We start from the raw sequence: 20,000 nt of genomic DNA, 5'->3' as shown, positions 1-20,000 counted from the left end.
GAACACACTCATAGGTGCATTGCTTCTCTCCTTGGCCGAGGTGAGTCATGGGGTAGGCCTGTCTGTCTAGCGAGGTGGGAGGAAAGGGTGGAAGGATGGACACGGAGAGGGGCTATGGGAAGGAAGGTAGGATGGAGAAGGAAAGAGGATACAGAATGGAAGGAGGGAATTAGAAAAGGATGAAGTGAGTGCATGGGAGAGTGTGGAGAAGTGGAGAGGGTGTGGAAGGCAGGGAAGGATGGATGGATTGGTGACAGGAAGGAAAGGGAGGAAGGCACGAGGAGGAGAAGAGAGGAAAGAAAGATGGGTGGGAGAATAGAAGAATGGAAGGAAGCAAAGAAAGGAGGGAGGGAGAAGAGGAAAAAAAGGAAAAAAAAAGAATGAAGAAAGTAATACACATGTAAAGAGATTATTAAAACTATTATACTCACTATCACAGTCTTTCCTTCATAGAATATACCAAAAAGTTAATAGCATACTTACCTTCAACCCTTTCCCCCTCAACATCTCTCTCTCTCTCTCTCTCTCTCTCTCTCTCTCTCTCTCTCTCTCTCTCTCTCTCTCTCTCTCTCTCTCTCTCTCTCTCTCTCTCTCTCTCTCTCTCTCTCTCTCTCTCTCTCTCTCTCGCTATCTTTGCCTTCTTTTCCTCCTGAACCACAGAAGCAACACCCCCAATCACTTCTTACCTTCAAAATCACCTTAATTTAAACACAACCAAAGTAAAGAACAAAGAAGACAAGAGGAGGACTGTGTGTGTGTGTGTGTGTGTGTGTGTGTGTGTGTGTGTGTCCAGTTCAGGTGATGTCCCCAGGTGCCCCAATTACCTGGCAGTCTGCGTGCAATCAGATGTCAGGTGCACAATGCTGGTTTGAGGGAGAGGGAGTGGGAGAGGGAGAGGGAGAGGGAGATGTAGGGGGAGGACAGTTTGTGGTTGCTTGAAGGAGGGAAAAAAGTGGAGGAATGGGAGGTTAGATGGAGGAGAGAAGGAATGAAAGGAAGGAGGAGAAGGAGGAGGAGGAGAAGAGAAGGAATGGAAGGAGGGAAGAATAAGTTACCAGAAAGGAGGAAGAAGGGAGGAATTGATGAGGAGGGAAGGAAAAGAAGGGAGAAAAGAACGATAGGAGGAGAGAGGGAGGGAAAGAAGGAAGGGAGGGCAAACAAGGAGGGTGAGATATTACTAGAAGGATAGAAATTAAGAAAGAAGGAAAATTAAAAGAGGGAAGGAGAGGAGGAGGGAGAGGCGAAAAGAGGGACGAATGTTGGAAGAGAGAGAGAGAGAGAGAGAGAGAGAGAGAGAGAGAGAGAGAGAGAGAGAGAGAGAGAGAGAGAGAGAGAGAGAGAGAGAGAGAGAGAGCGGAAGGGAGTGGTTAGACAAGATAAGGCTGTTACTGTACTCTCTCTCTCTCTCTCTCTCTCTCTCTCTCTCTCTCTCTCTCTCTCTCTCTCTCTCTCTGGTATGGCATTTATTTAGTTGTATAAATTTAACTTAGTTTCTTCTTCTTCTTCTTCTTCTTCTTCTTCTTCTTCTTCTTCTTCTTCTTCTTCTTCTTCTTCTTCTTCTTCTTCTTCTTCTTCTTCTTCTTCTTCTTCTTCTTCTTCTTCTTCTTCTTCTTCTTCTTCTTCTTCTTCTTCTTCTCTCTCACACACACAAAGAAACGAGGAAGGAAAGACAGTAAAATGACCAGAGAGAGAGAGAGAGAGAGAGAGAGAGAGAGAGAGAGAGAGAGAGAGAGAGAGAGAGAGAGAGAGAGAGAGAGAGAGAGAGAGAGAGTTTGAAAATGAAAAGTTTGAAGGGTGACTGAAAACTTAACCCTTCTTTCATATTTTCCTTAATTTTTCTCTCATTATTTCCTCCTCTCTTTTCCCCTCTATTTCCCCTCTATTTTTTTTCAACTTTTCTTCTTTTTCCCTTTTCTCCTCATTTCCTTCATTTATCCCTTCTAATTTTTCCTCATAATTTATCGTAATTTTTCTCTTTTCCTTCTTGTTTTCCCTTTTTCCCCCCTCACTTCCTCTCTTCGTCATTCCTTTCACTCTTCTTTATTTCCTTTCATTCTCATTTCCCTCTTCCTGTTTTATTTTCTCCTCTCACTTCTCCTTTCCCCTCTTATTCCTTCGTTTTCCCTCTTATTCCTTCGTTTCCCTACTTATTCCTTCGTTCCCCTCTTACTCCTCGCTTCACATTTTCCACCGCTATTCCATTCTCTCTCTCTCTCTCTCTCTCTCTCTCTCTCTCTCTCTCTCTCTCTCTCTCTCTCTCTCTCTCTCTCTCTCTCTCTCTCTCTCTCTCTCTCTCTCTCTCTACAAATCCAAATGCGGTACTTCCCCTTCTTTATCATTTAGTTTCTGTTCTCTCCCCCTCATCTCTCCTCTTTTCTCTCTCCTCTCTTCTCTCCTCCCCTCTTCCTTCCTCCCCTCTCTCCTCCCCTCTTTATTACTCATTCTCCTTTGTTCTAAATATTGCCTTCTTGGTAAATGTTCTTCATAATTAACCTGAACCTCCCTCCTCCTCCTCCTCCTCCTCCTCCTCCTCCTCCTCCTCCTCCTCCTCCTCCTCCTCCTCCTCCTCCAGTTGTCGTTTCTTAGCCTATTTTAATGGCAGTTTTTACCCTCTATTCTCTCTCTCTCTCTCTCTCTCTCTCTCTCTCTCTCTCTCTCTCTCTCTCTCTCTCTCTCTCTCTCTCTCATGGTGGTAGTGATGGTGGTGGCCCTGGCTTACTACGTGGACATCATCACTATCATCACCATCGGCGCCATCATCATCAGTAGTGTGTGTGTGTGTGTGTGTGTGTGTGTGTGTGTGTGTGTGTGTGTGTGTGTGTGTGTGTGTGTGTGTGTGTGTGTGTGAGGGTTGGCCTTGGTGGGGGTTGACTGAGGGGACGTGATGAAGGGGAGAGGGGAGAGTGGTGGTGGTGATGGTGGTGATGGGGGGAGGAGGGGAGGGGAGGGGGTAGACAGTGGGGAGAGATGAGAGGGGAGAGTAAGGAGGGAGAGAAGAGGGCGAAAAGAAATATCTTGTGTTCGTGATTGTGTTGAGGAGGAGGAGGAGGAGGAGGAGGAGGAGGAGGAGGAGGAGAGTGATGACAAATATTGGGAGGGGAAGGGGGAGTGAACAAGAAGGGGAGGAAGAGAGGAGGAGGAGGAGGACAGGGTGGTGACTAAACTTCATTAGTAGAAGGAGGAGGAGGAGGAGGGTAAGGAAGAAGAGGAAGAGGAGGAGTGGAATAGTATGGGGAAGTAATGGTTAAAAGGAAAAAAAAGAGGATAATAAAAGTAGGATGAAAAAAAAAATATGGAGGAGGAGGAGGAGGAAGAGAAGGAGGAGGAGAAAACTGAAGGAAGAAGGAACAATAAAAGAGTAACTAAAGGAAAATATTATCAAATCTTTTTAGTTTTTGTTTATTGTACGAGAAAGAAAAAAAGTATTGAAACGAAATTACACTGAAAAATCATGATAAAAATACTGTAGAAGGAAGAAAGTAGAGAGAGAGAGAGAGAGAGAGAGAGAGAGAGAGAGAGAGAGAGAGAGAGAGAGAGAGAGAGAGAGAGACAGGGCCCAGTGTGGCACCTCGTGAGTTGGCACCCTGCAATACTCGTGACGTCAAGGTGCCACGGGTGCCAAGTGTATCTCCTCGTGATGTGTGTGTGTGTGTGTGTGTGTGTGTGTGTGTGTGTGTGTGTGTGTGTGTGTGTGTGTGTGTGTGTGTGTGTGTCACTGGTATTATAATATTTAATATTTCATCTCCTTTTTCATCATAACCTCTTCTTCTTGTTCTTGTTCTTGTTTTTGTTTTTGTTCTTGTTCTTGTTCTTGTTCTTGTTCTTCTTTCTTTCTCCTTTTTTCCTTGCTGTTGCTTCTTCTTCTTCTTCTTCTTCTTCTTCTTCTTCTTCTTCTTCTTCTTCTTCTTCTTCTTCTTCTTCTTCTTCTTCTTCTTCTTCTTCTTCTTCTTCTTCTTCTTCTTCTTCTTCTTCTTCTTCTTCTTCTTCTTCTTCTTCTTCTTCTTCTTCTTCTTCTTCTTCTTCTTCTTCTTCTTCTTCTCATCCTCCTCCTCTCCCTCCTCCTCTTCCTTTTTTCCACAAGCAAATCACGCGACCATTTTCCTTCTAATTCTCCTCCTCCTCCTCCTCCTCCTCCTCCTCCTCCTCCTCCTCCTCCTCCTCCTCCTCCTCCTCCTCCTCCTCCTCTTCACACCTGTAGAGCCGCGCGCCAGAGAGGTGAGTGGGCGAGACAAGACCTGTGAAGGAGTTTAAGAGTGGCGAGTGTGAAAATTATCTTTTATTTCTCTACTATATTAATGATGATGATGATGATGATGAGGAGGAGGAGGAGGAGGAGGAGGAGGAGGAGGAGGAGGAGGAGGAGGAGGTGGAGGTGGTGGTGGTAGTGGTGGTTTCGTCTATTAGTGTAAATCTAGGGATTATCCAAGGCCATTGAATGAGAGAGAGAGAGAGAGAGAGAGAGAGAGAGAGAGAGAGAGGGAGAGAGGGAGGGAGGGAGAGAATTTATTGGACAGCAATTATTTGTTGTGGTATTCAAATTCTCCTTTCCTGTTTTTCTCTTCTATTTTCATTGTTCTTTTTCATCTTTTTCTCCTTTAGTCTTCATTTCTTTTTCTCCTTCTCTCCCTCTTGTCCTTTCCTCAGTTCTCTTTCTGCAAAACTCTAATAATATTTTTCTTTCTTCTCTCTTCCTTGTCATCCTCTTCGATCCACTTTCTCTTCGTTCTTCCCCAGTTCTTTCCTTCAATCCCTTATTTACTTCTTATTTTCCCATGTTCTTTTCTCTACCGAAACTCTGATTTTTTCCCTATTCCCCTTTTTACCCTCTTTTCCTCTAATCTACCCGTAGTCCTATTTTCCTTCTTTCTTTCCCTCCCTTTTTCCCCTTTAAGCTTTTCCCTCCTCAGTCCATCTCTTCACGCCCTCGCTGAATCATCTCCCTCCTCCCCTCCCTTCTTCTCGCAGCAACCTGTCATATTACAGGTATTTGGGAACCATTAATAACTTACAAATAAGCTAACACTCACTTCCCCCCCCTTCCCTCCTCTTCCTCCCCCCCATCCTTTATCATACCCCCTTCCCTCCCTCTGTCCTTGCTACTTTTGTCACGGTTGGTGCTTTTCCTCCCCTTTTCCCTTCTCTTCTCTTTCTCTAACTGGTTCCTCCTCTCCTTATCTGTCCCCTTCTTTTGTACTTGTTGATCATTTTTTTCGTCTTCCTCCGGTACTTGTCTTCTTCCTTCAGAGCGTGGAAATGTTATCGTTGTTTCTCCCTTGGTGGTGGTGGGGTAGTTGTGGTGGTGGTGTACTATCGTTGCTGCGCTGGCGCCTATGGAGTGGTGTTGGCAGCATGGTGGCGGTGGTGTGTGGTGGTGCTAAACTATTGTGGCGGTGGTGTTGGCGCGGCGTGGGGGGCGGCGGGCCAGGTGGAGCACAGGCCTGGCAGCGGCAGGGTGAGGCAGCGCTGCGCCTCCCGACACCCGTCAGTTTGATGCTCCCTCGCGCGCCTCACACGCCACGTCGCGCCCCGCCGCACGCCCGTGCCTCGCTGGGATATCACGTGCTGCGGCGCCACGTGCCCCTGGGAGTGGTGGCGTGATGAGCGGCGCCCGGCCCGGCGCGGGGGGAGGCGTGGCAGGGTTCGGCAGAGGGCGCTGCTTGCGGCGTTCGAGTCGCTGCTGCAGGAGGTGGAGGTGGAGGTCGCTGCGGGCCACGCGGCGCCGCGCACCAAGTGGTCGTCCGAGGAGCTACTGGCGTCGTGTCAGGCGCTTCTGGACGACGCCCGCGAGGTTGTGTTGATCCGCGAGGCGCCCCTGAGTGCCGCCCCTAACCATTGCCCCGCCCCCGCCACGCTTGCCCCGCCACGCTGCCAGTCCCCCATGCAGCAGCCTGCCGCGGCTGCCACGAGCCCCGTACCGCGCCCCGGCCCGCGTTCCTCGCCGCTCACAAGTAGGGCAGGTGTCGGTGATTTGTCAGCCGTGCCTGCCTCCCTGCTCCCTCCTGCGATGGCTGCCGCGCCGCCAGGCTGTACCGCGGCTTGCTCCGTAGATTGTGTTCCGTGCTGTGAGTTCCGCAGCCAGGCCACGCAGGGCATTGCTGACCCCTGCGAAGCACTGGTGCATAGTGGTGCCACACCGGGCATTGCTGACCCCCGCGAAGCGCGGGTGCATAGTGGTGCCCGAGTGAGCAGCGGCATTGTTACCCACGTGCCTGTTGTCTTCCCAGCCCCCGCGCAGCCCCCGCCGCCCCCCGACACATTGTTGGCTACGGGTACGTGCGGCTCAGCTGATGTGGAGGGTCAGTGTGCCGCGAGGGCGGCTTGCGGCAAGGCTGAAGGGCAGCTGGCTAAGGCGGGCGTGACTGGTGTGCTTGAGGCAGCGGCCGTAAGGTGTGCAGCGGAGTGCTGTTCCTTCTCTTCTGCAGTGTCGTGTGTCTGCAGGAAGGCTGCACGCCGCCTCAGTGAGGACGAGGAATCGCTGTTTAGTTTTAGAACGTGTAGTTCCGGCGAGGTGGAGAGCCCGGGCTGGTGTTCCGCCTCTGAGGGCGAGGCGGACAGTGACACCGAAAGTGAGTGTAGCCTGGCAGGCTTCGTGCCGACCACCGAGGATGTGTGGCAATGGAACCCGTCTTACGAGGAGAGCCGGCGGGACAGGAACGAGGCGGCGGTGCCTCCAGACGAAGATAGCGACGCGGGGGCCGTGGCGCGGGGCCGCTGCCAGCAGGTGGTGGACGCGCCCCCGCCCCCGCACCCTGTGCTTGACATCCAGGCTTTGGGCAGACTCGCCCAGTCCCTGACGTGCCCCGCCATTACCCGGAAGGGGAGCCCTTCACCCCCGAGCCGCGGGGACAGGAGTGGGGCGGCGGGTGGCGAGGCGGGGCCCGGGGAGGAAGGCCGTGCCTCGCCCTCCACCGGGCTGCCAGTGCCCGATGAACCGTGCCGCCATCCAGTGCCGCGTGGGTTCGCTGAGCGCCTGTCCCACCTCTGCCACACCCCTGCTGAGGAGAACCTGTCGGCGGGCACGCTCGGCGGCGATCTGGTGCAGGAGGAGCAGCAGTGTGCGCCTCAAGTGTCTGCTGTCACCAGCGTCACCAGCCCTGCACAGTCCTCTGACACTGTGCTCGAGGTGCCTCACGCCCCCACGCCCACTCTCACGGCCCCCGCACCCCAGCAGACTTGCACAACCCCGCTGCCTGAGTGCTGCGACGTAGTGACCCGCACCACCTCCATCCGCCGTCAGGAGCAGCCGGATATCAGTTTGTGCGCTGCGTCCTGCCCGCCACCCTGCGAGGACGGCAGCGGCGGCGGTGTGGGCGGCGAGGCGCAGCGCATCCCCACCAGCCCCGAGGCACCCGACATCTGGTGTTCGTATCAATCGGAGGCGTTGCAGACCCCCGTACCTGTCACCTATTCCTGTCCGGCCAGTGCTGCGGCCTTGCCTCCTCCTCCTCCTCCTCCTCCTCCTCCTCCTCCTCCTCCTCCTCCTTGTGTTCATTCCCTTCCATCATCCTTTTCATCCCCTTCTGTTTCTCCTGTTCTTTCTGATATCCCACTTCCTTCTCCTCCTTCGACTCCTCCTCCCTCTTCCCCTCATCTCACTACTCCTCCTCCAACTCCTCCTCTTCCTCCTCCTCCTCCTTCTCCTCCTTCCCCTCCGTTTCCTTCCATCTCTACCACCCCATTGCCTCCTCCTTCTATTACCCCTCCTCCTCCTCCTCCTCCTCCTCCTCCTCCTCCTCCTCCTCCTCCTCCTCCTCCTCCTCCTCCTCCTCCTCCATCTTTCCCTCCTCTTCCTCCTCCCCCATCTTCTCTTCCTCCTCCCCCTTCCTCTCCTCTTCCTTCTCCCCCTCCTTCCTCTCCTCCTCTTCCCACTCCCTCCTCTTCCTCACCTCCTCTTCCCACTCCCTCCTCTTCCTCACCTCCTCCTCCTCTTCCTCCACCTCCTTCCTCCTCCCCCCTCCCTTCAAGTGAGTTGTGTACGGACTCTACCCAGCATTTCCTTTCATCCTCTCCTACTTCCTCCTCCATTCCTTTATCCTCTCCTCCTTTCTCTCCATCCTTCCCTCCCTCTCCACCCTCGCCCCTCCCCTCCGCGCCTGAACAGCTGCCCCGGCTATCACCGCCCGCCTCTCCATTAAGGGCGGAATCCTCATTGGTGATAGACGAGGGAACACACTCAATGGCGACCCACCCTTCCTCGGGGGCAAGAAAGTGCTGCTCCTCGTCTCCCTCCTCCTCCCCTGCCCCCGTGAGTCCTGGCGGGGAAGTCGATCGCCTCACACCTCCTCCCGGTCCTCGCCTGCTGCACTGTGAGTCCCCGTGCTCCAAGGGCGTCCCGGAGCTTGTCATCGTGCAGGACATCACAGACCTGCCTGTGGGAGGAGGGGAGCAGGAGGGCGTCCTGGTGGAGGGTGGAGGGAAGGGGTGCCCGCCGGGTGACGCACCGTGCCCGCCAGCGAGGGAGGCGGCGGGCGGAGTGGCTGGCCCCGCCCTACCTTACCGCCCCGCCCTCCCGCTTGGGTCCCCTGGAGTCTCCAGCACCACAGGTCAGCACCCGCGGCTTGCTGGTGGGGCTGACGTGCAGCCTGACACTGCAAGGGAAGAACGCCGGGGTGAGGGTGAGGGGAGTGGTGAGGACAATGTCACTGCGTCACCTCCTCATGACTGCCCCGCCCCATCCCCCCTCGGCAAGGCCACGGTGTTATGTGAAGTGCCCGGAGGCGACATGCAGGGGCCAGAGTGGAGCGACCTGGTCTGTTGGCAGTGCGGGAAGGAGTGCCAAGTGCCGCAGTGGGCTGGCACCAGCGACGGGCAGGCGGGCAGTCTTTGCCATGGCGTGGTGGGGGAGGCACACGCGGTGCACTGCCCCGGGGAGGTGGTAGGCTCGCTGCAGGTGCTGGTGGGGGAGGCGCTGTGGCAGTACCCAGTACTGGGCCACGCCGAGGAGGGCCACCACCATGCCGGCGAGGAGTGGGCACTCGTGTTGTCCGGACGCGGGTGGCGTGTGGCTATAAATAGTTGTGGTGGTGGTGGTGGTGAACTGGTGACCATGAGCAGTGACAACATGGCGGGTGGCGCGGCGCCCTCGCCCGCCACCCTCCGTCCGGAGCCGCCCTCCTTTTCCGGCCGGTGCTCCTCTATTTACGGTTTTAAGATTAGTGGTGCGGACAGTTCTAAGGTGCGCAACCTGCTGCCCATGTTCGTGAGCAGCAGGAACACCTCGCGGGAGATTCCCGGCGGCGTGACCTTCAGAGTGAAGGGGGACGCCTCCTGGCAGACTCATCGACCCAAAAGGAACTCTGACAAGTGTGACATACGCATGTACCGCGGCGAGGAGGGCGGCGCGGAGGACAAGGACGAAAGTGGGTTTATTAAACTGTGTGGCGTCAACCTGGGCTCGGGCCCCGCCTCGCCAAACCCGTACCCGCTGTTCAGATGTAACACGCTGCCGCGCAGGTTACCCTCCTATAGGCTGTCACCTCTCCCGGCCTGGCCACAAGCCTCACAGACTTCCCTGGACTCTGAAATCGCATCTTCTGTTCCCTCTTCACGTCGCCAGTCGCTGATTGAGGCCGAGGAGGGACTGGCTGCCGCCCATATTCAACCGGGTGGCGACGCCGGCGGCGGCCGAGGGTCTGGGGCATCCCTTCCTCGGCCGCCGCCATCCTGTGAATCAAGCAGCAACGCCGCCAGTCCGCCCTGGGGCCCTTCTACTCCACCACCGCCCTGGGGATCGACTGGCTCTGCGCCACCTGACACGACGCGATGTTATGTTAACAGCATTCCACGACCATACCGCGGCTCTGCCAGCAGCAGCACCAGCACCAGCCCCGTGCCCCCTGCCGTGCCTCAGCTGCATCGCCCCAGGGACTTCCTCCCCAACACTGCAGAGCACAGCGAGCCATCCCAGGAGGATGTTGCCCTGCCGCTCCACCAAGAAGACCTCGATCCTTGTTTCCCGTACGAGTTGCAACCCCCCGCGCCGCTCCTCACCACGCGCCGAGCTGCGGCACAGCGTGGCGCTGCGGGGCACGCTGGCATCACTGTGCCTTCTGACGAGACTGCCTCTGCGCAGGACGCTGAGGTCAGGGTGCAGTTGACCTCAACTAACTCAGCAACATTTGCCACAGACCCAACAGTCACCAGTGGCGCCAGCCTTGCCTCGGGAACTTCAGCTGAGGGCGTGGTAGTAGCACCGTCACAGCTCGTCACCTGGCCTCCGCGGGGGGCTAATGCGCAAGGGGGTGCCCGGCGGGAGTCAGGCCCACCTGTAGCTACTCCTTCCACTCCTTTTCAAGACCATCGCCGTGAGCCAGTGAAGTCTATGGAGGTGGAAGCGGAGGCCATGACGCAAGCACCGGGAGCTGCGTTTCGGCCCACGACGGTTACTAAAGAGTGTCAGCCTGTCCCAAGGGAAGCGACACTGCTTGGCGGCGCGAAGCAACTCTCCTGTGACGCCCAGGAAGTGACGAGACCTAACCCTCAAAGGGAGGCCACACCTGACCCCACCCTTCTTCCTGGTGAGAAGGAAGAGGAGATCACACCGCCCGCATCTAAGGAGGCCACACCTGAACCATGCCTTTTTTCTCCTATTGAAGAGGAGGAGGAGGAGGAGGAGGAGGAGGAGGAGGAGGCCACACCGCCTATTGAGGAAGAGGAGGCCACACCACCTTCATCTAAGGAGGCAACACCTCGGCCTTCCCTCTTTATTTCGGAAGTTACGCCGCCAGCATCTAGGGAGGCCACACCCCAGCCCTGCCACCCTTGTGTTTCGGAAGAGGACAAATCTTTTGCATCCGTGGATATTATGCCTCATCCCTCTCCTCCATCCCCTGCTCTGGAGGAGGTGACATCCCTTGTCTCCTCTTGCTCCTTTGCACCTAAAGAAACCTCACCTCATCCTTCTTCTCCTCCTCCTCCTCCTCCTCCTCCTCCTCCTCCTCCTCCTCCTCCTCCTCCTCCTCCTCCTCCTCCTCTTCTTTCCCACTCTGAGGAGGCCACACCTTGTCACTTAGATGAGGACACACTCCCTCCTTCCATTCTTTATCATCCTGAAGAAATTATACCTCCTCCTCCACAGTTTAAAGAAGTCACACCACCGCCTTACTGTCCTTCCCCTTCCTCTACTCTTCCAATCGAAGAGAAAACATCCCCTTCCTCTCCTCTTCCTTCTTCCTCTCTAAGTGAGGAGGCCACATCGTCTTTTCTGTCTGAGATCACACTTCCTCTCTGCTCTTCTTCCCTGCCAGAGGAAACTGTGCCTGCTTCCCATACTAACGAGGCCATGCTTCCTCCCTCTCCTCCCCCCGTTGCTTCTATGCAGGCTACACCTCCTGCCTCCCCTCCAATCACCCTCAAAGATGTTACACCTCCTTCCCCCCTTTACTACAGTGTCTCTGAAGAGGTCACTCTTTCCTCCTTTCCTTCTGTTCCCTCCCAAAAAATTACATCTCCCACTGGCAAAGAGGCAACAACCTGCATGACTACCACAGAGGTCACATCTCCTATAACCATCAGGGAAATCACACCTCCCTCTATCAAGACCAAAGAGGCCACACCTCCACCCTCTCCTGGTGGAATGGGCGAGCTTGTGTCTCCACAGAAAGAATCAGTGACGATGGGAAGTTATGGGGAGGTAGGAGAGGGTGTGGTCACCAGCCCCTGGGTGAGAAGTAGTGAGGCTGCTTCAAAGACTGGAATCAGCCAGCGTGCAGCCATGCTTACCCGCCAAGCCGACAGCCCGCCTCTTCCCCGGCCTACACGCTTCCCACTGGATATAATATGTGGCAGCAAGGTGTCTGGAGAGTTGTCCCCAGTGGCAGGCACCAGACATAGGCTATCCTCCTTGGGCCAGGTGTTGCCACCACCAGCACATACCTCCACCAGGTCCAAGTCTGCCTCGAGAGTGGGCAGTGGTGGCACCGATCCCAACTTAGGCACTCCTCAACGAGAGTCAGACGCAGGGCCCAAGGGCGGGTCTGGACGGGAACTGGGCCAAGCAGAGGCGAGAACTGTCCCACTCCCCATTGTGCTGCCTCTGGACACAACGCTGAAAAACAAAATAAGACAAACCATAAACTCGTTTGCAGGACAGGAGGCTACCCTTTCCCATGCTCCTGTCCAAAATACCTTCACCTCTGCTCCCAGCACCACACAAGATGAAATGGAAGCCCAGTGCAACAAGGAGTCAGAAACAGACCAACATACTTCTTACTCCCCTGTGTCTGGCAACGAGGCTTTTGCCGGTGAAGTCTCAGATTCTTGTGGTGGTGGCAGTCCCTCTGATGGTGGTGGCGCTCACAGGCATTGTCTTTTGATGGGAATGAAAGTTTTCACTGATGATGCTGTGGGCACTGGCCAGGCTGAGGATCCTGGCCAGACTGTTACTGACGTGTACTCAGCATTTTCTGGAACACTTTGCGAAATGGCGATGCCACGAAATGTGGACACTGCTGAGGACCACAACCACTCTCAGACTAATGACACGAGTCCTGTGTCGTCAGTTGATGTTGAGTCCCACAAGGTAATCTCCACCAGTCTGCCAGAGGAACCACTAGTCGTCATGAGCGGCCAGGTTTCATCTTACGGTTCCCAAAGCCCATCTCAGCCACAGGAATTGGAGACAAAGATGTTGTTCATAGATGAGGGAGCCACCATCAGCCATGGAGCCTTGAAAACTCCCGATTCGCTTGTTGCAGCCACAGAATACAAAGACATGAAGAGTCTCACCTCTTCACTCCAGGAGGAGAGGGAAGTTCAACCTGTGGAACCTGCCACTTGTCAGTTTCCAAAAGAAGTGTCATCAGATGAGGGCCAGGAACGAGATGATTCCATTGAGGGAACTTTTGCAGCTGTGCGTGTCGTGGTGACTGAGGCTCGTGAGTCATCGCCAGAGTGCGAGGCTGAGGTCAGCAGTCTGGTGCGGGAGGAGTCTGTAGAAGAGTACGAACCCGCCCTGGAGGTTGTATCTATAAATCCCAGCCGTACATCCAGCCACAGCTCAATCAGTGTTGCCACAGTGGTGACTTTGGGCAGTCACAGCCACACCCCTGAGCTGCCCCTCCCTGATGAGGATGCTGAGGAGGAGTTTGTGGATGCTACAGATGGCACAGAAGGAGTTCAAGAGATTCCACCCAATTCTAAGTCTAATGGGTTTGAAACATCACCTGTGGAAGCACAAAGTGTCTCACCTGTTGGGGCCTCACTGAAGGTGGAGTGCGAAGCCCCTGAAGATGGCTCTGCCTCTTCTGATGGCCAAGCAACTTACGCTGACCTGCCAGCTTCAATCTCAGCCTCAGCCTCCTCAACAGGCTCTGATACGTGGTGGACCTCAACTGGCGGCCCTGTGGCACGACGAGACCTCTTCCCTCTGGATGAGGATGAGGACGAGGCCCAGTGGCGTGCTGCTCACGCCACTGTCCACCTAGACACGGATGAGGAACCTGCTGGTTATGAGGGTGATGAGGATTTTGCTACCATGGATGCTGACATGCAACGTCTCGAGGAGAAGCTGAAGAAATTTGAAAGGGAGCTTGGTGGCAATGACGGAAGTGTCATAGATGAGTGTGGCAGTGGCAAAAGGGACTCCATCACCTCCCCGCCATGTTCCTCTCTAGGCAATGAGTCACTGCGACTAATCATCCCAGAAGTGTTTCCATCCCGCCGCTCCACACAGACCAAGCATCTCAGCCTCATGACCCAGCTAGAGGTGCACCAGTATGGGGACTCTGCCAGTGAGTCAGAGAATGAGTCTCGAGTGTCCTCCTCCAGCGACTCGGCTGACTTCCTTTTTGTGAAGACCAAGGTGAAGGTGAAGCCTGGTGAGCGCATCAGCCGCTCACTGGACCAGCGATGTCCCAAAAACCTCCACATCCTAGGCAAGTCCACAGGAGACAGTAAGAACAAGGAGAAGGAGGGCACGTGCCTCTTTGAAGAACGAGTAGACCTGAGCAGCCTCGTTATACCCCTAGAGTCGGCAGGCGAGGAGCCTACCAGCAAGCCCCGTTCTGAGAGTATTAGTAGTTACAAGTTTGATGATGAGGTGAGCGATGCCCAGACCGGAGAGGAGACAATGCCTGACAAAGACATGTGTGAGCCCATCACCACGGAGGCAGACGATGTGCTTTGGGGGGATGAGGACCACCTGCTACTGGGCTACATCTGGCATGAGGATGATATGGCTGCTGTGGACTTTGAGGGCTTGGAAGATTTCCAGAGCTTTGAGGGACAGGAAGCTCTCATGTTCATGTTTGAGGATGATGATGAGGATGAAGTGGTGAGCAACGAAGAGAGTGAGGGTGATGTGCTGCCAGAATCTCGTGATGAGGCTGACATCTCCCCTGGCGAGTACTTGGCTGATGAGAGTGAGGGTGAAGGTGACAACCACCGATCACGGACACTACCCGCTGCCAAAGGTTCAGACAACACTTTCGTGGCAGCTTTCAAGAATGGCCTCAGGAAAGCCTCTAAATATTTTGGCCCCAAGAGTGATGCCCGTGTCAAGAAAGTGAGTGGAGGTGGGAGGGACTCTTCACAGGATGTACTGTCCCCCACCCCACCAGCTCCTACTGGGATGGAGGATGACACCACCGCCGGCGTGTACAACGTGCAGAGTGGTTTGGTGGGCGGACCTGCCTCCCACCATGCCCCCTTCAGCGACTCAGAAAGTGCTGACATTTATTCCTGCAGCTCTGGCGAATATTACGCTGCGCCAGCCATGTGTGTCAACACATCGGATGAGGATCGAAGCCTTGCCCTCACAAAGGTCTCCACCTCCCAGAAAGAAGCCCCAAGCCAGCCACCGGTGCCACCCCGGCGCTGGTCCAACCGCAAGTCTCGAATGGTCCAAGAGGTAGACATGTCTCCTCGAGGACATACAGGGGCAGTGCAAGAGCCAATTGCTGTCCCTCCCATTACCTCGCTCCCAGCAAGCCCTGCACCCCATGCAGGCATTCCACGCTCTGAGCACCACACCAATGGGTCTAAGGAGATGTCACCAAGCCCTGCTGTGGCGCCACAACATATGAGCAGGACGGTGGGGTCACCAGTGTGGGAGGGATACTGTCCTCCTGCAGCCCCCTTCCCAGGCACACACATGCTGCCCCACCAACCCTGCGTGCCTGCCGTGCCATGGGGTGTTGATCCATTCGCGCGAGTTCCTGAGGCTGCTCACCATCAGCATCAGCACGCTATTCCCAACCACAGACTGGTTCACACCTCCCCCACTCACCCCGTCCACCCCTATGTAGCCCCTGACGCTGTCCTCCCTTACCCTTGTGAAGCTCACCACGCTGCCTACTCCCACCCCTGTGCTGGCCACCTCACCGCCTCCCACGCCTCCCCCATGGCTCCCCACATTGCCTCTCACACCCACAAACCCACTTCTGTTAAGCAGCTGAAACGTAAACAACAGGAAAGGATTCTTCGCCAAGAGGCTGAAGAAGGCCTGGAAGCAGCTGGCTGTGCGTTCTGTGTGGGAATGCCGCAGGCGCGCCAGCAGCCGCCACAACACGCCGTCCACTGGCGCCAGTCCAGCCCTCACCCTCATGCCTCCAGTGACCGGCGCTCCTGGCCGCCCCGCGTAAGTTGTCTCGTGACACTCAGACGCAGGAGTCTCCCTACCCTTGCCTGCACTAACGGGCCTGGCTTGACCACAGGACGGTCTGCCCCACCCCCTATCCTCACACACACCACCCCTAGTAACCCCATGCCTGTGTGTTTGGTTACTGCCTCGGCCGCCCTCCACCCTCACTCTTCCCACAGTGAGGACTCTTTGGTCAGTGAGGGCTGGGGGCGGCGCTCCTTCCTAGACACCCACTCCACCACCCAGGGCTTAACTTCCTCCTCGGGATCTGACAGTGACCCTTACTGGACTCCCGTCACACGCCTGCCTGTCACCCCCACCCCTGGCGTGACCCTCTCACCCTCTCTTGCCTGCAGCACCCCACCATCCCTGCCGGCTGCAGGTCCCTGGACGGCCCCAGCCCACACCCAACACACTCTCTTAGACCCTGAACCCTGGATGCCTCTCCCCAGCCATCCCCAAGACCAGCCTGTCTTGCTGCCCCGTGAGGCCAGGACGCCCACAGGACAAGGCCCAACGCAGGAGCAGGCCGCCCCCTACCACCTCCGACCCTTTATTGCCGCCAGCAGCGTCTCCGCCTCCGCTGTTAACTGGCCAGCGTGTGTGGGCTCACTAACCCCGCTGCTGGCCGTGGCCCTCGCCTGCTACAGCTGCCCGCTACTAATATTCCTCAGCGCCCCGGACCTCCCCGAGGGGCTTAACCTGGGCAGCCCCAGCCACTCCCCCATCCCCCGCCCAGCCCCCTGGCTCGCCCCTAGCTCCGCCTCGTCGGTGGAGCGTTGCCCCTTCCTCAAGTACAGCGCTTCCGAGAGTGACTTGGACAGTGGGTAACCTCCTCCTCCTCCTCCTCCTCCTCCTCCTCCTCCTCCTCCTCCTCCTCCTCCTCCTCCTCCTCCTCCTCCTCCTCCTTTCCCACCACGTCCTCGTCCCAGCGATCATTCCCGCCTCTGCTCTCTCATAATTCCTTCCTCTGTGATATAGTAGTATAGGTTCCCCGACACACACACACACGTTTATATGTGACGCTTTTATCCTAACGGTGAATATTTCTACTCGTTTCAGAAGTGATGCAGGAGTGTATGCGCCATGACTCTTGAGGGGAAATATGTGGCCTTTCTTTCTCTCTCTCTCTCACTATTATTTTTGTTTTTTTTTTAATAAATGTATTTATGTAGATAACTTGTGTTTTTATGTCCTGTGGCATCAATAAACGTCTTGACTCAACTGCAGAAAAAGAAATAATGGTCAGGTGTATTGAAGAATGCAAAGGAAAATATAGGAGATAAAAACAAACAATTAGGATTAATATGTATTTTCAGAGTACCACCATCGCTATCACAGGCTGCAGTTTATGGGCAAGTGGAGAAAGGGGAGGAGGAGGAGGAGGAGGAGGAGGAGGAGGAGGAGGAGGAAAAGAACGCTAGCCAAATTGGGGTGTGGGTCTTTCAAGGTCCGTGAGTCAATAGCGGATCTTGGGAACTGTGTGATGGATTACGTCATGGGGGGAGGAGGAGGAGGAGGAGGAGGAGGAGGAACTATCATGAGGATGAATCAATCACATATGGCTTGCGTAAACTTTGGGGGAGAAGAATAAGAGAACAAGGAGGAGGAGGAGGAGGAGGAGGAGGAGGACACCACACGTGCCTCCTCATCAGGTCCGAGAGTACAGGTGTGTTCAGGTGTGTTGTTACCTCAGCAGCAGCACTCCTTGACCTCATAACAGGCTGGGTCAAGGGTCACAGGTGGAAGGTCTAAGGGCCGGGGTGCCGCCCCTGTGATGCCCCTGTGCGGCCCTTCACTGGCAGCCTTGACCAGGGGCGGTGCAGGTCCTCCCCTTCCTCGTATACCTGCAACGGCTTTTGTCCTCGACCTCGTATTGGCTTTTGTATTGATTTAGTCACGTTTTTGTCTTCAGTCTCGTTTTTGTCGTCTTGTTTTTTTGTTTTGTTCTTTTTTCACACTTTTGTCACGCATTTTCTTAATTTCTTTTTATCTTTTTTTATCGCTTTTAATTTTTTTTTCGTCCTCGGCTTTCTAACACTTTTTTGTTTTTGTTTTCCTTTTTTTGTCTTTGTCCTCGTTTTTCTTAAGCTTTTTGTTTTCATCTTTTGTCTTCGTCCTCGCTTTTCTCTTTGACTTGATTTCATTGTTTGTCTCCTTCCTTGGTTTTGTAATGCTTTTTGTCTTCGTGTTTTGCCTTCATCCTTGTTTTCGTCAGGAGTGATTCGGATGGTACTGGGGAGGTGGTCTGTTTCATCCCAGCTTCAAAGGAACTCATACGGAGGCTGTTCTGAAGAGAAAAAATCTCTCTCTCTCTCTCTCTCTCTCTCTCTCTCTCTCTCTCTCTCTCTCTCTCTCTCTCTCTCTCTCTCTCTCTCTCTCTCTCTCTCTCTCTCTCTCTCTCTCTCTCTCTCTCTCTGGGTGGGCGAAATTGTGAAGGCAAAACACTCATATAAATTTCTGAAGTAGGATTTTTTTTTGTGGGGGTAGGTTGTGGATGAATAACAATTATCTAGGTTTCTGTAGTAGGAAGAACGTTTGCCCCAGATTCTGAAGGAGGAAGGGAAACTTGTCTTTTTTTTTTTTTTTTTTTTTAAAGGGGGTTTTGAAGAATCCTTATACTTCCCACCATGATTCATAAAGGCAGAAGAATGTCGGTATTCGCGTGAGTTACCTGAGGAAACGTGTCTCCTTTTAACGGATCTAAGCGTTTACGAGACACGTGTGCTGAACAAATACACAAACTTACACCTATTTACTCAAGGAGAAAAAAATGGGTAAGTATTGAGAAAAACAAACATGAAAAAATAGGAACGGAAAAAGTGAAAAGGAAAGCAAGAAAAAGAAAGTATAAATCTTGTAAATATGTCGAGAGAGAGAGAGAGAGAGAGAGAGAGAGAGAGAGAGAGAGAGAGAGAGAGAGAGAGAGAGAGAGAGAGAGAGAGAGCGTTTGGCATGTTGTATAGCCTTGCCCTATTTTTTTTTTCTTTTCTTGCTTTCCTCCGTGACAAGAGAGAGTGACGTAGTGTTGCTAGGAGAAGATGTGAAGTGAAGCAGCACATCCTTGCACCACAGCTGGGAGATGTTCATGGTGGTGCGTTCGTGTGTGTGTGTGTGTGTGTGTGTGTGTGTGTGTGTGTGTGTGTGTGTGTCCTGTTTTGTCTTGTTTTGTCTTGTGTTTTATTTTTTCTCCTCGCTCTCTTTTCTTCCTTGCTTCCCTCATTCGGTTTCTTAATTTGTCTTCCTATTGTGGTTTTGTGTATTTTGGCATTTTCTTTTTTGGTTCTATCCTTCTTTTCCTCCCTTATTTCCTTCTTGTCTTTAATTTTTCCTTTATCCTTCCTTCCCTTCCTCCTTCCCTCCCTTATTCCCTTCCTGTCTTCCATTTTTCCTTTCTCCTTCCCTTCCTCACTCCCTTCGCCTTTAGAGAGAGAGAGAGAGAGAGAGAGAGAGAGAGAGAGAGAGAGAGAGAGAGAGAGAGAGAGAGAGAGAGAGAGAGAGTACCTTGTGTCTTATAATTATATCAGTCTGTGTCTTGTTGCGATGCCTTCAGTCAGTCATTCAGTCTATCTATAACTCCAAATGTATTCCTGTCTATATATCTGCCTGTCTGTCTGTCTGTCTGTGCTTGTCTATCTATCTGTCTACCTGTCTGTTTATCTATCTGTATATTTCTGTCTATCTGTCCATATGTCTTCATTTATTTATCTATCTGCCTGTCTGTCTGTATATCTGTCTATCTACCTGCCTGTCTATTTGTCCGTCTATTGGGCTCTGCTGATGCTGATGCTGCTAACTGCTGATGATGACGATGGCTGGGATTCCCTGTAAGAATATTATTGGCTAGGCGGCACTGTTTGGGTGACGCGGCCCAGGTGGGAGCTTGTTTCTCCGTAGGGCGCAGGTGATTACCCTTCAGCAAGTTACAGGTAAGGGGAAAGGAGAGAGACATTGGGAAAGGAAGATGGAAGCGCTGTGGAGTGAAGAAGGTCAGGGAAGAAGTGGGAAGGAAGGAGGTGTAGTAAGTAATGAAAAGAAAAGCGAGGAGGAGGAGGTGGAAAGGAAAGGGAAGAGGAAGTGGGAAGGGTCTGGGTACAGTGTGTAGAGAGTGAGATGGGAAGAGGAAGAGGAAGGGGGACTGGGATAGGACAGAAGACAAAGCATGAAAGAAAGAGAGGATTATGAAGTAAGAGGAAGGACGGAAGGAGGGAAGGACAGAATATGGGAGAGGAAGATGGAAAAAAAAGAGAGGGGTAATAGTTAAGATGATTTAACAAGTGAGGGGAAGAGGAGATGAAATAAGGGGAGGTAAACAGAAGAGGAAGGAAGAGGAGGAGGAGGAGGAGGAGGAGGACCATGTAGTGTTATTAAAATTTTCAGGTACGAGAGAGAAAGTCAGAAAAAACTACGCAGTTAAAAG

At 53.6% G+C, this 20,000-nt stretch overlaps 2 protein-coding genes across 6 annotated transcripts in view; both read left to right on the top strand.

Annotated features, from left to right (window-relative positions):
• The window catches only part of LOC135113680 (unconventional myosin-XVIIIa-like), a 189,535-nt gene that overhangs the window by 39,509 nt on the left and 130,026 nt on the right, over positions 1-20,000 (top strand). The window lies entirely within an intron of this gene.
• LOC135113679 (uncharacterized) lies at positions 5,139-16,756 on the top strand. 3 transcript variants are annotated; one of them, XM_064029142.1, is made up of 2 exons: positions 5,139-16,403; positions 16,643-16,756. In XM_064029142.1, the coding sequence occupies exons 1-2, from the start codon at positions 5,879-5,881 to the stop codon at positions 16,675-16,677; spliced, it is 10,560 nt and encodes a 3,519-aa protein (XP_063885212.1). In that variant the 5' UTR covers positions 5,139-5,878; the 3' UTR covers positions 16,678-16,756. The 3 variants fall into 3 exon arrangements, with proteins under 3 accessions (XP_063885212.1, XP_063885214.1, XP_063885213.1); XM_064029144.1 differs by having other exon boundaries at positions 5,148-15,577; positions 16,646-16,756; XM_064029143.1 differs by having other exon boundaries at positions 5,149-15,577.

This window comes from Scylla paramamosain, chromosome 26 (assembly GCF_035594125.1).
Source record: "Scylla paramamosain isolate STU-SP2022 chromosome 26, ASM3559412v1, whole genome shotgun sequence".
NCBI classification, from domain to species: Eukaryota; Metazoa; Arthropoda; class Malacostraca; order Decapoda; family Portunidae; genus Scylla; species Scylla paramamosain.
Note: the sequence above shows the minus strand (reverse complement) of the source record. Positions and strands in the feature narration are given on the sequence as shown.